Source organism: Lathamus discolor, chromosome 13, assembly GCF_037157495.1.
Source record: "Lathamus discolor isolate bLatDis1 chromosome 13, bLatDis1.hap1, whole genome shotgun sequence".
In the NCBI taxonomy this organism is placed as follows: Eukaryota; Metazoa; Chordata; class Aves; order Psittaciformes; family Psittacidae; genus Lathamus; species Lathamus discolor.
In genome coordinates this window covers 4,713,680-4,728,654 of record NC_088896.1, presented here as the reverse complement: position 1 = coordinate 4,728,654, position 14,975 = coordinate 4,713,680, and the positions used below count along the sequence as shown (strand labels likewise).

The 14,975-nt window shown below is 43.5% G+C and overlaps 1 protein-coding gene across 1 annotated transcript in view; it reads right to left on the bottom strand.

Moving 5' to 3' along the window:
• The window catches only part of TBCD (tubulin folding cofactor D), a 123,445-nt gene that overhangs the window by 8,802 nt on the left and 99,668 nt on the right, over positions 1 to 14,975 (bottom strand). The window contains exons 32-36 of the mRNA XM_065693733.1: positions 14,110 to 14,268; positions 12,823 to 12,961; positions 6,563 to 6,684; positions 5,297 to 5,374; positions 234 to 323 (exon numbers count right to left, since the gene is read on the bottom strand). Coding sequence (XP_065549805.1) covers positions 234 to 323; positions 5,297 to 5,374; positions 6,563 to 6,684; positions 12,823 to 12,961; positions 14,110 to 14,268 — 588 coding nt within the window. The remainder of the gene's footprint in view (positions 1 to 233; positions 324 to 5,296; positions 5,375 to 6,562; positions 6,685 to 12,822; positions 12,962 to 14,109; positions 14,269 to 14,975) is intronic.

Sequence of the window (14,975 nt, the reverse complement as noted above, 5' to 3'; positions counted from 1 at the left end):
ACCGTGGTGCTGCCTCCTCTGCTACCTGGACCGAGGGCTTTTACCCTGGAGCTAGATGTGTTTAACCCCCGTTAAACAAGTACAGGAAGCTCTCACAGCCTTCTATTATGTGTCTTTGTGGGCTTTTTTCGTTTACATTTCACATGAAATAGATCCAGCTCTTCTATCTGGTAATTTAAATTCTCTTCACTTCTTACAAGCAGAGCAAAGATTACTTTAGTTCATCAACTCACACTCCTATGCTGGAGCGAAGCTTCCGGATGTCTTTGGATCGCTTGATCTCTTCTTTACAAAGGGTAAATAACTTCACTGGAAAGGGATGGCTGAAAATGGGAAGGAAGAAGAGATGAACAATCAGTTCCAGTAGGATTTCAAACACACTTAATGATTGTAAAGGTGCCAAATTAACATTCAAACGTGAGGAAATACTGTGCAGAGCAGGGAGTGCTTCCTCCACAACAGCACAGTATCAGGCTGGCCTTTGGTAGAGCCACAGGCAAGTCTGGCTACCACCTCCCTGGGTGTTTTGGGGTTTTAACAGGGAAGGGATTAGCATTAATTATTGGCCTATTTCCATTGCTACAACCTGCATGCTGAGGACTGAACTCCATTTACCCAAACCGACCCAGTGGATCCAGGATACCTGGCTAGCCATGGCTTGTGTTTTCAACAGAGCCTGGTAGGATCAGGAATACCACGTCCGGAATTACAAGACATAGCCAAATAGAGGTCATTTAGTCTGTGTGTCACTGTGGGGCGCAGGGCGGTCCCTAAGGGCTTCCACCAAACTTTACCTAAAAGGCGATAAATGCTGTTCTTGAACACTCGACCATTTCACTGCCCGAATTCCTTCAGTGATGCCAGACAACGCAATTAAACACAGGGCTCGCACCCCCGTTACGTATCTGAGCCACGAAACCATCTTTAAATATGTTGAACAAACTCTTTTCTCTTTCCACACTGCCTGGGAAGGGTGATTCCCACAGCGTTTTCCCAGACACTCGTACAAACACAAGCATTGTTAGGATATTCCAAGGAGCTATTAAAGAGACGTAAGGAGGGAATATTGCTTTCATTTCAGTTCAAATGGTTTAATCTTTTACTTGCTACACTCAAAGCTGAAGTGCCGTAGATGCAAAAGAAACTATTTCCTATTTGTCTAGCAGCATGATTAACTTCTAGGCTGCGTATTTTGGAAAGCTCTCTGTATTGTGCATGGAAAGCAGAAAGCAAAAATAGTAACAGGCATTTGCTGCTACTGTGATTCAAAGCTGTGGAGGAAAACTGCTCCAGAGAGGTGTGCAGCATAACCAGCTGGAAAAAAGGAACGTTTAAAACAAGCTGTTTATAGGAATGACAAGATGTTTTGTGACCTTAGTGCGCCTTTTACATACAGCTTCCCTAACAAGAGCTGCTGCTTTTTAATTACTTGGAACAAAAACCAAAATACTGGCAAAGATTGACTTGGTTAAAAACCCCCTGAGCAACAAGGCATGGACCCACTAAGCTAAAGAACGCTGTCTACAGCCATAAATATTGTCCAGAAACCCCACTGAAAAAGTGTGTTAAATTACCAAGGTTTCAGTGTTGATACTGGGGCTTCGTAAGAAATGATCAGAGCCAAGAGTGGCTTCCAGGACCAAACCCTCTGTGGGGGCAGATTTAAAACACCTCTGTCAGATGCTGCAAGAGCAGGTTCCTCGCCATGCACTGCCCATGGTCCTGTCAGCCCCGCTACCACATTCTGTGGAGCATGACAAGCACGGGACACATGCACAGAGAAGATGTGTGATGAGGATGACAGACACCTGCATGAATGAGTCTGTGTGTGCCCACACCTCGGTTTGTCTGTGTGCACCAGGGACCTGCTCGCCTCATACCAAGAGAATGAATGCGTTCTCTTACCTTGGTGAAATTTCTCCTCTTCCCACCCTCAGTTACACAAAGACATTGTATAGACAACTGCTCACAATACCTGAGCACATGCCTGGCTTTCACCACTGAACAACAGCAATGCAGTGAATTAGGTGAGATTTAACCTGGTTGAACAACAGGGATATCGCTGGGAAGTGCAGCAACAAAGAGACCAATTTCAACAAAAGCATCTGGAATAAATTTAATACACGTAACCTCGTGTGCAGCATTTAGTGCTTAAAACAGATGCACTTTCTGTCACTTGCCAATTTCACATTTGCAATAACTAAACCTAACCTATGAGTGATCTCAGATGACTCAAACAGCTTGGCCTCTTGAAAGGAAATTGGGAAAATTCCTTCTCCTGTGTGGGCACAGCGCCAGCAGGAACAGTCGGCATCTGGGGAGAAGGGATCAGCCTAAAGCCTTCACATGATGTGAACTGGGCACACGCGGGGCTGCAGCAAGGGGAAGGCTTTGTTCCCCTGAAGGTGAGCAGCTTGGCTTGGCTCACACCGCCCGGGGTGGCCGGGAAACCCAACCTCTGCCAGGCTCTGCTGCTGGGTGCGTAATGTAAGAGCAGCAGAACTGCTCTAAAGAAGCCCATGTTCAGTAAACAGAGGAATCACAGAACCCCAGCCTGGTTTGTGTTGGAAGGGACCTTAAAGCTCCTCCAGCTCCAACCCCTGCCACGGGCAGGACCCCTTCCACTGGAGCAGTTTGCTCCAAGCCCCTGTGTCCAACCTGGCCTTGAGCACTGCCAGGGATGGGGCAGCCACAGCTTCTCTGGGCACCCTGTGCCAGCGCCTCAGCACCCTCACAGGGAACACACACAACGCATAATGCATAGCAGTACATAGAAATCTTCAGCTGGAGCTCAGTGGGACACAGACCTTCCTGAAACACTGGAAGAGCACCAGAAAAATGTGATACATACACAATGCATGGATGCTTCATATATACACAGAAGAATCAGACTCCGTGCTTTTACTTATTACTCCAGAAAGCATTAGATCCTGAACTGCCATTCACAGGCTATTCTGTTCCCCTGGAGCTCTGTGGTACGCTAATCTTACCATAGTTCCTCAGGAGCTATCAATCTCCCTGCAGCCACAGGAGCTGTAACCAGAAAACAATCACCCAGTGCCAGTTTTGCAGGTGGTTTCCATTCTCTGATCAATTCACAGTCCCTACATAATTATGAATACGGCTCCGAATATTCACCATGTACCTTGAGGTGAAACAGGGAGGGTTTGGGTCATGCCACCACAGAGAAGAAATCCCATTTCAGCTGAGCTCTATGGCCCCATTTGGGCAGGAGGGCACATGGGGCAGGGAGGAAGCAGGATGTGAATGATGCTGCAGTTTCACAGCCACTTTGTGCCAGCGGACACCTGCCCTGCTGCCAAGAGAAATGGTTTCCCTCCCTTCCCTCCCTCTGCTTCCCACCTTATTCTGGCACAGTTTGTGAGCACACAGCAGAACAGATCGAGGAACGACCTCAAGCTGAGTTTTACAGGGTATTTTTAACCTGGAACAGTTCCCTAATGCCATTCATCACGTAGCAATACAAACCATTCCTGCCAGTTCACAGGAGGGGGAGACTTCCATGCTGGACACGCAGGTTTAAGCCAACTTAAGATGAACAGGAAGTAACAGCCTTAAAAATGGCAGGAAGAGCTTAGCTTTCCATACTGCAGACTTAAACTAAGCCAAGCACAACAAAGAGAAGCTGCTTCTGAGAGACTTGTGATACTGATGCTGATTCATTTCAAACCCCACAGGGCAGGTATTTACCCTGCACTTCACTTCCCCACTGGCAGGTTCAGCAGGACCCTGGCAGAGAAATGACCCATGCACCACGCATCAATCTAAACATGAGCACTCAACGTATGACAGCTGAGAAGAAACACCCAGGGGTTCACTCACCCTCCTGCACTAAGATCACAAGACACCAGCCCTGCAGAGAGCTCCACCAGCGCTGAAATCCACCTACAGAACCATGCCAGAGATGTCAAGCTGCATATTCTGAACTTGAGGAGCTGGGAGGTGGAAGAGGCAGGAAAACGCCCCGCAGGTCACATTCTCTGCAGGGCAGGAGTGACACCAAGTGGCAATCTGCTTTAACTGGAGCAGCGAGCTCTGAACGAGTGTCAAACTAATCCAGCCAAAAGCTATTAGTCACAGAATCACAGAATGGTTTGAGGTGGATGGGACCTTTAAAGCTCTTCTAGTTCCAACCCCCTACAATAAGCAGGGACACCTTCCACTGGACCAGGTTGCTCCGATCCTGCTTAAATTAAGCAGTGTAGGATATTACCTGCTCTGGACTGCTGATGTTTTATTAGGAAGAAAGGTCAAGGATAGTGCACACTACCCCTTGCTGAAACTCCACTCAGCCCACTAGTAAAAAAATAAGGGAAGGCAATGAGATGGAAACTAAGACCTCAAGGAATGCCAATCTTTCATTCCTAGGTTCTCCAAAAGGCTTTTCATTTGCTATGTGACAAGAAGTTTACAGCAGAAAAGAAGCAGTAGGAAAGCTGCTCACAAACAGTAAGCCTGCTTTTAAAAACACCTCATCCCTCTTACCACTGTTTAACTGTAAAGCACACATTCCAGAGCAGCAGGTGCCTTTTCATCAAAAATATGCTTGGATCACCTTCAAAATCTTATCCCCCTCTTCTCTCCCCTCTAGGTTTTATTTCAGGCCTTTTCCATAAAGCTTTACAATGGCACCACAGGACTGAGCCTGAGTCTCACTGGCACAGCAAACACACTGATGCTACCACATGCTCTCTGTCCAGCGCCCCATGATGTGGGAGACAGACTCTTCCTGGGATTTCTACCCATAATCTATCATTCTCCCCTCAGGGAAGGCTGGAGCCTGTGTGGAAATCCCAGATCACCGGCATGATCACCAAACTGAACAAGCACTATTCATTCTATGTGTGAGTATCTGACTAATCGTAAACTCTCACTCAGTTAAAAGAGATTATCTAAATACTTCAAAACAAGAGCAGACTCAATTAAAACCTTTAGATCCATAAGGCTTTTCAGATCTATTTGCTGTGAGCAATTCTTGAATCAACAGACTCCAAAACCAGTACAAGTGCTTGTAGGATTTACACTGTACAATTCTGCAAGCACCACTACATGTGCCCCGATGCTGCCTGACAGGGTCTGTGGAATGTATCTTCATATTACTGGAATTAAAACCATTCTCCTCTGAAACATCTGCAAAAAGTTACATCACCAGAGCCATGTACACTCATCCCTGGAGTCCCGCGGACCCACATCTAGGGCAGTTCAGCAGCACTGTAAGACTTAAGAGGCCTGTTGTATGGTGGAAAACACACAGAAAAGACTTTCAGCAACTTACTTCTCTTGCATGGTAAAGGTGTCGAAACAGCCATTTGCCAGCATTTGGTCCAGCATTGTCAGGAGAGGTACAGACACCCTGATGAAAGAAGATCATTTAACAATGTAAATGCACTTCCTGGCATACATATATACACTGTTTTAATGAGAAGCAAAGAAACTTCCTATCTACCTACACATATTTAAATTAGAACCCTAATTTAGACAGGGGAAGGTTGCTTGGGGAGTTCTGTGTTGGCTAAACCATCCTCCTTGGCTGAGAGGGGGACGTTCTGTTAGAGCCAGAAGGAAAACACCTGATTTACAACACGCCTGGTTTCAACTTGCAGAGTCCTGAAAACACAATTCACGGTAGTAGAAAACAAGTGATTTATTTTCTAGGATAGAAACAACACATTGCACAAAACCTATCAGCAGTTACAGCGGGCAATTACCAAATGAACCGACACACAATGTGTCAGCTGCATTAACTGTGGTCGTGTTTTCTGTTTCAACAAATGAGAAAAGGAACAGAATAGATCTGAAAATCCTGTTAATAATTGTGGGGTTTTTTCACAGTAGGGGATATTTTCTATTTTGCACATATTAGAATCACAGAATGGGTTGGGTTGGAAAGGACCTTGAGATCATCCAGTTCCAACCCCTGCCATGGGCAGGGACACCTCACACTGAACCATCCCACCCAAGGCTCTGTCCAACCTGGCCTTGAACACTGCCAGGGATGGAGCACTCACAACCTCCCTGGGCAACCCATTCCAGTGCCTCACCACCCTAACAGGAAAGAACTTCTTCCTTATATCCAATCTAAACTTCCCCTGTTTAAGTTTGAACCTGTTACCCCTTGTCCTATATTGGATAAGTGAGGCTTAGAGAAATTAATCTCATTTTGCTGAAGAAGTCACCTTTAAAGAAAAATCTTCACAAGAAAATGATACTTCCTTCAAGTACTTGTGAAAGAACTCTACCTAAAGGAAATGCAGACAGGACTACACTGAAAAGTATGCAGCAATATATAACCCCAATACTGCACTATATAAAACCTGGTGTTTATCACATTATGCATGATAATGTGACAGTAAATGCAAAATATTCTACACCAGTCCTTTGCTATAGGTTTTACCAAAGGTACAGTTGTACCAAACTGATGGAGTAAAGCACGTTTAACAAGGCTCAGGCATGCTTCATCTAGGCCTAGTAAAAGACGTGCCATGCATCTGATTTCAAACTGTCCTGCTGCTAGAAATGAACAGCACAAGGAAACCATTACCGGTCGTTCCGCAGGTTGTCCTCAAAGACCTTGAGCAGCGTTTCACAAAAACTCTCCAAAGCGCTGGAATCATTCTGGATTTTCTTCATGTAGTCAAAAAGGCTCTGGGCAGAGTATCTGAGCTGCAAGAGAAGGAACCTCAGATGCAGGGACAGGGAACAAACCCCACTGTACAGTTATGCTTGTCCCTCATTGCCGGAGGTGTAGACCTGCACTGGAACACACACTTCCAACAGCAGCCAAGTACATAATTCAATATCTGACAGGAATGTGGCTATTTCACGTTCATTAATCCCTTCTCAAGGAAGGGCTTTCCTTCCTTTTTTACGTTTTGCCATTGCAAGAAAAGGGACCACATTAAAGGTTTGTTATTTTCTTTCTCTCAAAGTAAAACATCCCCAGACCGCTGTGATTATCCTGCTTTACTTCAAACAGTAATATTGTTATGGCTGTGAAAGAGTACACAAGAAGTTCAAGAGGTAATATTTATTAAACAACTGAACACTGCAGACAAGCTCTTGGGCACTTGGTACAGGCCACACCAACCACTACCCAGGTTAGAAATGAAAACCAACTCAGAAGTAATGACTCTTGGTTTAACTTGGTAATGTTCGTCAGCTGCTTCAGAAAGATGGAGGGGGTTTTAATGCCTGTGCCCAAGGATCAGCTGGAAGCATCCCTCTGGGTAACACCACCCTGCAAACACGGCAGGCCTTGGCTCAGCACCTCCCTGCAGGGGTGAGCCCAGCTCTGCAGGAACCACGGCCCCACAGGCACCAGCCAGTGGCATCCCCACTCCTGGAGCTGCAGTGTGGGACCTCCACGGAGCCCCTCTTTCTCGTGGGATCCACCTATCAAGCAGGATCCATGGTCCAGGAGGCTTACAGTACACCCTTGAGCTGCAGGACAAGGACTATACAAACATCGCTACTACTGCTAAGGCTTTCCATTTCTGGGAGAGGTGGAATTTTAGTTTCCAGGCTCATCTTTTAAAATATTAGTTCACTTCCCTTGAGGATAAGAATTTGGGTGGGTTTTTTTGTTATAAGAACTACCCCTCAAAGGAAAACGCTGTATCAAGGATAAACATCATCAGATTGCTGCATTTTCTTGACACTGATGTGAAGGATTATCCATCCTCCTGTGGCTTGGCCAAGTCTTTCCCATAAGAAACTGGCTTACATGAAGGGGACTGTGGGAAGGGCAGGTGGGGCAGAGCAGTTTCGAAGCACAGACTTCTTTCAGTTTTGGTCCCAAGTGTTAAACCATTCTCTGTTGAGTCAAGAGGGGGCTGTAACCAGTAAGCAAGCCTGCTCCGTCAGTGGAGATTGTCTTTCTGAAGCTCATACTATCATTTTGATAGCTCATTCAAAAGTGCAATCAGCTCCCTCAGAAGACTGACTTTTATCAAGAAAAACAATGTTAGATTGGTATGCGCAGTGTAGCAAGTGTCTGTCTGCCTGAAAACAAGAGAGAACAACCTCTATTTAAACATTTTACCTCACTTTTGTGAGTTTTGGGTGTATCAGCACAACAGAACAAGAAATGTTTTAGCCCTGAATCAAAGCTCTGAAGTAGCTTCCAAAAGTTTCAGCCTACTTGTACACAACCCAGCAGAGTCTGTGGTTTTAACGACTTGTTCTATAGTGACACATCCTGGGCAACGCAGAAGCAGAAATACTTCTTTAAAGAGGTAAAGCAACGTAAAGGAATGATTCAGTTATTCTGCATTGCAAAACGGCAGCCAAATCTCAGTGAAAAGTCTTTAAAACACTCGTAGAAGCCAGCTGTGCTAACCTGAAGTACTGAGCTGAACTGAGTGAGGTTCTTCCATATGCCAAAACTAACGCTGGTCCTTTCCTTGTACGCTGAGCATAAACCGGCCCCTTCACACTGAAAGGTCTTCACAGGAAATACGATGGTAAGAACGAAAGATTTCCTGAAAATCTGAAACCTGATTAATTGCTGTACGCTGCCCTCTAAAACAATCTGTGCATTCAAGACCACTGCCTTACACTAGCAGAGAGCAATCATAAGCAGAAGTAAGGTTACATCCAAGTCAAGTCTCAGGAAGAAAGAGGTTAACCGGGTAATTTTCTCTATTTTTTAAACTTCCCTACGGATCTCACACCATTTTCTGAAAAAAGCTTAATTACTCGATGCTTTTCCTGCGGATCCCAATGACTGAAAGGGCAAGAATGGGCACGAAAGGAAAGGGCAAGCATAACTGCACATAGGAGGCTCCAATGCTGGGTTAAACCAAGAGGGAGTAGCACAATAATCAGAAAAACTCTATGACGAAGACAGCATTTCTTCATTAGGAAGTAATTAAACTGCAAGGTGTGGATAAACCATCACACAGCTGCTTCGGAGACTGAAAAATGGAAGGTTTTCCAAATCGTCAGCATAGACCGTAAGAACTTTACCGGAAGGAACTCCAACATAACAAGGTGCCATGAGATGAACAGGTTAAACCCGCATGTCCTCCTCAGGAGAACACTTCATTTCCCAGATAACCCGAGGACAATTATCTGAGCTATGCCCTTAACTGCTCAGGACTATTTGCAGAGAAGAGCATTTCCAAATTTCTTCCTCATCTATGCAGAACACAGAATTCACACTACATCAAATGTGTGACATTTACCTTTCCCTGGGGTTCCACAAGGACTGGGAAAGGAAATTAGGAGGTTAATGGGTTGGAACTGGGACAACTTTGGATAAGAATTTAAGAGGAGGCCTGAGAATGACCTTGTTCTTATTAAACACAGTAAAAGCAGGGTTTGCCAAGGCTTGACTCTCTCATCATTCAAGCTAATAGTAGATACTTCAGTGACAGGGAACACACGATAAGGCAAACAGTGTTCAAAGGGACCATTCATCTGATGATAAAATTCAAGTCCTAAGGACACAACCCCAGTGGTTCTCCGCCTCCCATCAGGCCAGTCTCCTCGGAGCCCAGGTATCACAACAAAATTCAGTCTGCTGCACGTAATGCACCCCAAATGAAAGTCAAGTGAGTAACTACTGGGAAAGCCTGGCCAAAATCAGATGTGCAGCTAATTGCTAAAGGCTCCAGTTTTCATAAAAGCATTTCAGCAGAGCAAGACCCACCGACAGCATCAGAACATTCCTGCAACACGTGCAGACGAAACCATGTTACGCTCAATAAATAACGCTGGGTCTGGATCATTCCTAATCCTGACACATTTACAGCCCTGCAGTGGCAGTAGCCTGCTTTCCCAGTCACTTCAGAAACAACTGCGTATCACTGGAGTTTTAGCACAAGTGAAACCATGTCTCCATTGTTGTACTTGCAACGTTCCTTTTAATAAATCAATCTTTGGAGGCCAGTAACCCTAAGGCTCCAGTCGGTGATATTTCATAGGAAGGAGGAATATCATAATCTCATCTTGGAACCCCGGTACTGGCCTGGGAGAAAACTTCCAATTTTGCTGCTTTTTTTGTGGGGAAAAGAAAAAAAAAAAGGAGTTACTTTAAATTTCTGTAACGTTTTAAAATGTAATTTTCGCTCTCTGGGGTGAGGGGACCTCACAGGACATTCTGTGCTTTAACAAAGTTCCAAATGTAATGTAATGTTCGACAATAATGAAATTACATCAAAATTATATGGTGACCCTGAAACTCCAGGGTTTGGGAACTGGAGAAAGAACCCCATTGTCTTGTTCTGATCTCCATATACTGAGAGGGGGTTTTATGCAGCCATAAGAAATCTGCATCACTGTGGGCCACATATATAATTAGAAGATTCTTTTACACAGAGAAAGTGCCCTTTGAACCAAGGCGATGCAGCAGAATGCCAAACCCCAGAGGGAATGACATCTTCTGTTTTTCCAGATTACTTCAAATGCTGGAGCTGCGATTCTTTCAGCAACCATGCTGCCACCAAAGTGTTTCTGAGATACCCCACACAGCTCATGTCAGAAAATCTCTTTAAAAAGCAGAACAAAGAACTACTCTTGCTAAATATACTGCAGAGCGATTTTAACTATGGAAAAATAGCCACTGACCGCTGGATTACAATGAAGCCTTTCTCCTACTAATTGCATGAGATGACTTAAAGACATTTGAACTCAGATTATCTTGCGGTATACAAGACTCTTCTATGTCCATGTGTGTATGCATGTATATATTTTGTAAGTGACAGATCACAGGAACACACCCAGGTTACTGCAAGAACACGTATCTGAATGATCATTTTCCCGTATTGGAGGCTTAAAAAATCCACTTCTTTCATATGGATGTAATACAACAGATCTTAAAATTTTCTAGTAATATTTTAAATCAGTCCCTGGATACTTAGCAAAGAACACTACAGACTTTGATACAACAGCCTGAAACGCAAGTCATTCTAATACACAGCAATTCTAATTTATATTTCACTTTTAAATATTAAACGTAATTCACCGCACACTGTATAATCCCAAGTGCAAATATCCTATACTTTGAGCCTCCCCTGCACTCCTATCTGGCTCAAAAGAGGATGAGGTCATCTTCTTTCGAAAGCCAAAGCCCCTGAGAATATTTTAACCGGAACGAGCCTTTAACGCTAAAGGAAAACGCAGGGTCACAGAAAGTTAACATCTCAAACTCGTGTTCTGGAAGCAGGACAGAAGGTTTCCCTCGCATACCCTGGCAGCCGGTAACGAGGGAAGGGAGCTGGGAGGAACGGAACTGTTCACACTTCTCAAAACCAAGCACAACCACAACTTTGAGAAAAACTAAAAGACATTAAACTGGTGAGTAAGGGTTTTCCTCTGCCCTCGTTAGCAATCAGAACCTCTGTTTCTCCACAGCCTTCCTCCCTTTTTATACGTACACGAATAACTTTGGCTTTGGTGGAGCCTCCTATAATGAACTGTGTTTGATTAAAAGCTGAATTTCTTGTACATGCCTGCTATTAAAAAAATCTGTTAAGAGTTACACTGTCTCTCCGATAATTATGGTCACGAACCAATAAGCACATGCTTGCAAAGGTCTAAAATAGCTGGAGCTATATAATTAGCTCCCTTTTTAGAAACATTAACATTCTCCAAATTGTTTTAAATACACACACCAAATTCCCAGCTACACTAAACCCAAAGGCATACGGACATCTCTTGATCACAAAGAACCCATGGCACCAGGCAAAACCCATCATTCAGGCATATTCTCAACAGTTCATTGTAAGACTGAAAAGTGGAAGCCATGGGAGACAAGCTTGAAATGATTACCTCCTTCCTTCTGTGAACCCAGCAGGAGCTGTTCTCTCTCCACAAGAACGCTGTTTCCCCGACACTTACCACTTTTCTACCAGCTTTTTTTAATGAGAGACAGTATTCTTAATTAGAAACACTCTTAAACACTGTTGGGGTGCTGATTCATGACCTCCTGTTAAAGGACCACAGTGATTTAAAGCTTTCACTGACAGAATATTCTGTTACTTGTCTGTAGCATCATATTGAACCGTGTCCTTACCCCAATAGCTGTTTTCACATACGCTACATCTTTGGCTACGCCAAATAACAAAAAAGTGAGAAGCCAAATGCCTTGAAACCAGGAATTCTGAAACCAGCGACACAAGTTGTAATAGAAGGACAGGAGGATACAGTAAAATTATCATAAAGTCTGGAACATTTTGGCAGTGTGACAGACTACCAAACCCAGTGAGAGAGACGGTGTTCATGCACAGAAGAATGAAACAGAGATTGCAAAGCTCAGAGGAATCAGACATTTGAATGACATTTCTTTGTAATGTAAGTTCTGGCATCTCTCTGGTAGAAAGTCAAAATGAAAAACCCTGAACATACTGTTAACACATATGGACAACTGACAGTTAAGACCTCACATCAGGTTACAAATGAAAACATCAAGGCATTCACCTCACTTAAAAAGAGCAATCACTTTGTGTTTAGCCACAGCATTCAGTTGAACACTCTTCCTCTGCTAACAGCTTGGAAGAGTGGGTGAGCAAATAAACCTAAGAGCCGACTGAGCCAACAGGGTCAGGTTCTATTAGGCCAGGAAATAGGTAACAAAGTGCCCAGTAAGTCAAGAAAATAGTACTTTTAAAGATCAAAAATATAAAGCCCATCAGGTTTAAAAGTATGATTTGGTTTCTTTTAAAACTCTCACATCTGAAACGCTCACAGAAACAGCTATCTGCGGTCACTGTGACAGACTTCAGTCTATTACATTTTAGTCCACAATTTATCAGTAAATGCATTCTCCTACCCAGCAGGAAAGCCACGCTGCCTTCTTACCGTTGTCTCTGTCAATCCACCAACAGACACAGAGAGACCCAGAAGCACAGAGTATTGGTATGCTGGCAACGCCAAAAGCTGGGTGATTCGAGGGAAAGCTTCTGATGCAGCATTCCAGTTCAGAGTCTCTTTCTCAGACCTGGGGAAAGGGGAAGGAAAAAATAATCTTGGCTGCGTGCACTCCCTTTCTTCCCCATATATTCCTATGATAGCTCCTCATCCTCAAGCAGCACATCAGTGAAGAAAGTCTCTGAACTACCTAAAAATCAAATTAATCATTGGTCTTTAAGCATATGGGGAAAATGCAAAAACTTCACCCACTGCCAGTGAACTGAAGCAGTCTTCAAGTCCTTATTCCTTTGAACCACAGTTTCTTTTTCATATGTACTTTTCTCTACACCAAGAAAACAAGTTCTCCTGCTTGCATTCCTTCCTGACTTCTCTGCCATCAACAGCTAGTCAACCACTGATGCAAAGGCAGACTTATCCCAGGAGAGGCTGACACACATCCCCATCACACATCAATCAGCAGCCCAGCAAACAGGGCTTTTTGAATTACAGGAGGTTCAGATTCTGCTGAACAAACAGAAAGGGAACACAAAGTTGGATGTTTCCTATCCCAAACAGGTATTATTATCACCATTCAGCAATCAGTTGCTCTCTCACTCCTGCTTTAACTACAAATATCATCTTGGAAAAGTACTGCAACTAGAGTGTGGTTAAAATAACACGATTCATTACAATTATCATTATGATCAATCAACATTTTCCAGGAGGATGAGGAAGGTTGCCTGCTAATAAATTCCAACTCTCGCATTATGAAGAGAAAACGAGATTATAAACCTGCCATTTCAAGAACATGTTCATTTCATGAACAGGATTACCAAAACACAGCTCCCAGCAGTTCCATTTCACCAATGGTCTCCCATCTACTACTGCCATGATCTCTACAATCCAGCACATAATTGGCTGATGGGTTCACAAATTACTGAGGCTGATGCAGCAAAAGAATTAGGCAGCATGACCATGTAAGACCTATCATCTCCTTAGGAAATCATGGTTTTTAACAGGACCTTACAGTGTAAATTCTTCTTTGGAATATTTTACATATTAATGGTTATTGATTGCGCACTTCAATGAGATTCTGACAAACACCACCAGATATTCCTCAACACATGTATTAGCCATTTAGGCATATTAGGTTGCTAGAGTTAGATATAATTTATCTTATTAGGTGCATGCATCTTTTACTTTCACTGTTTTACGATACGTTTTTCAATACATTACCTTGGAAATATCCTTTCTAGCTCTTCTCGATGAGGTATGTGTGGAATTGGAGGATGGTCAAAGTGTAAGAGAGCAAGGAACACAGATCCTGCATGAGCTCGGAATTTATCTATCTTTTCAGCTGACCGTTGAGCCACACAGCACATAATCTGTTTGCAGCTGCGAAGAAAACAAATCTATAATGTAACCAGTAAACTGTGTATCTAAATTTCAACTGCTTCAACGTTAAAACAAATATCCTGCTATGAAAGCACTTTGGTTCAACTCTTCATAATGAATGTACAAGAGGTTTAAGACATCAACATGGTGACAATCTTTAAAGCTTTAACTTCCATAGCCATCATACAACAAATTGTTGATATTCACATACTACCTTTCATCCAAAAAGATAAGAAGTTGCTTTGAGCTTTGGACGAACTGCTACATTTAAGATGGAAATAGAGCAGGAACCTTGAGAAAAGCACATTTTCAAGTAGAAAACTGCACACGCAGCAGAGGACAAGGTCTGTCCCAAATCTCACACATCCCAAATGAATCGCTTCTTCAGCACTGGCTAGCTTTTTACAATATCCTGTTTTGCCTACATTCATAACTAAACTATCAGCTACAATACTGTATTCCACAAGGACCTTTACACCTTCAGAAAGGACAACTAATGATAGTAAAACCAGCTGGAGCTCCTTCAATTACAGCAAACCCCAGAATATTTAGAAAGTGTGATCCAGCTGGCAGGAATGCTTTCCTAAGTTTCATGTGAGTTATCTATGTCTGCAGTAGACCAGCAGTAGGAAGCCCCTGAGAAATGGCTCCGATTGCTTGCTTTAATTTTATCATGAAATTAAAAATCTAAAGCTCAGTGTAAAATA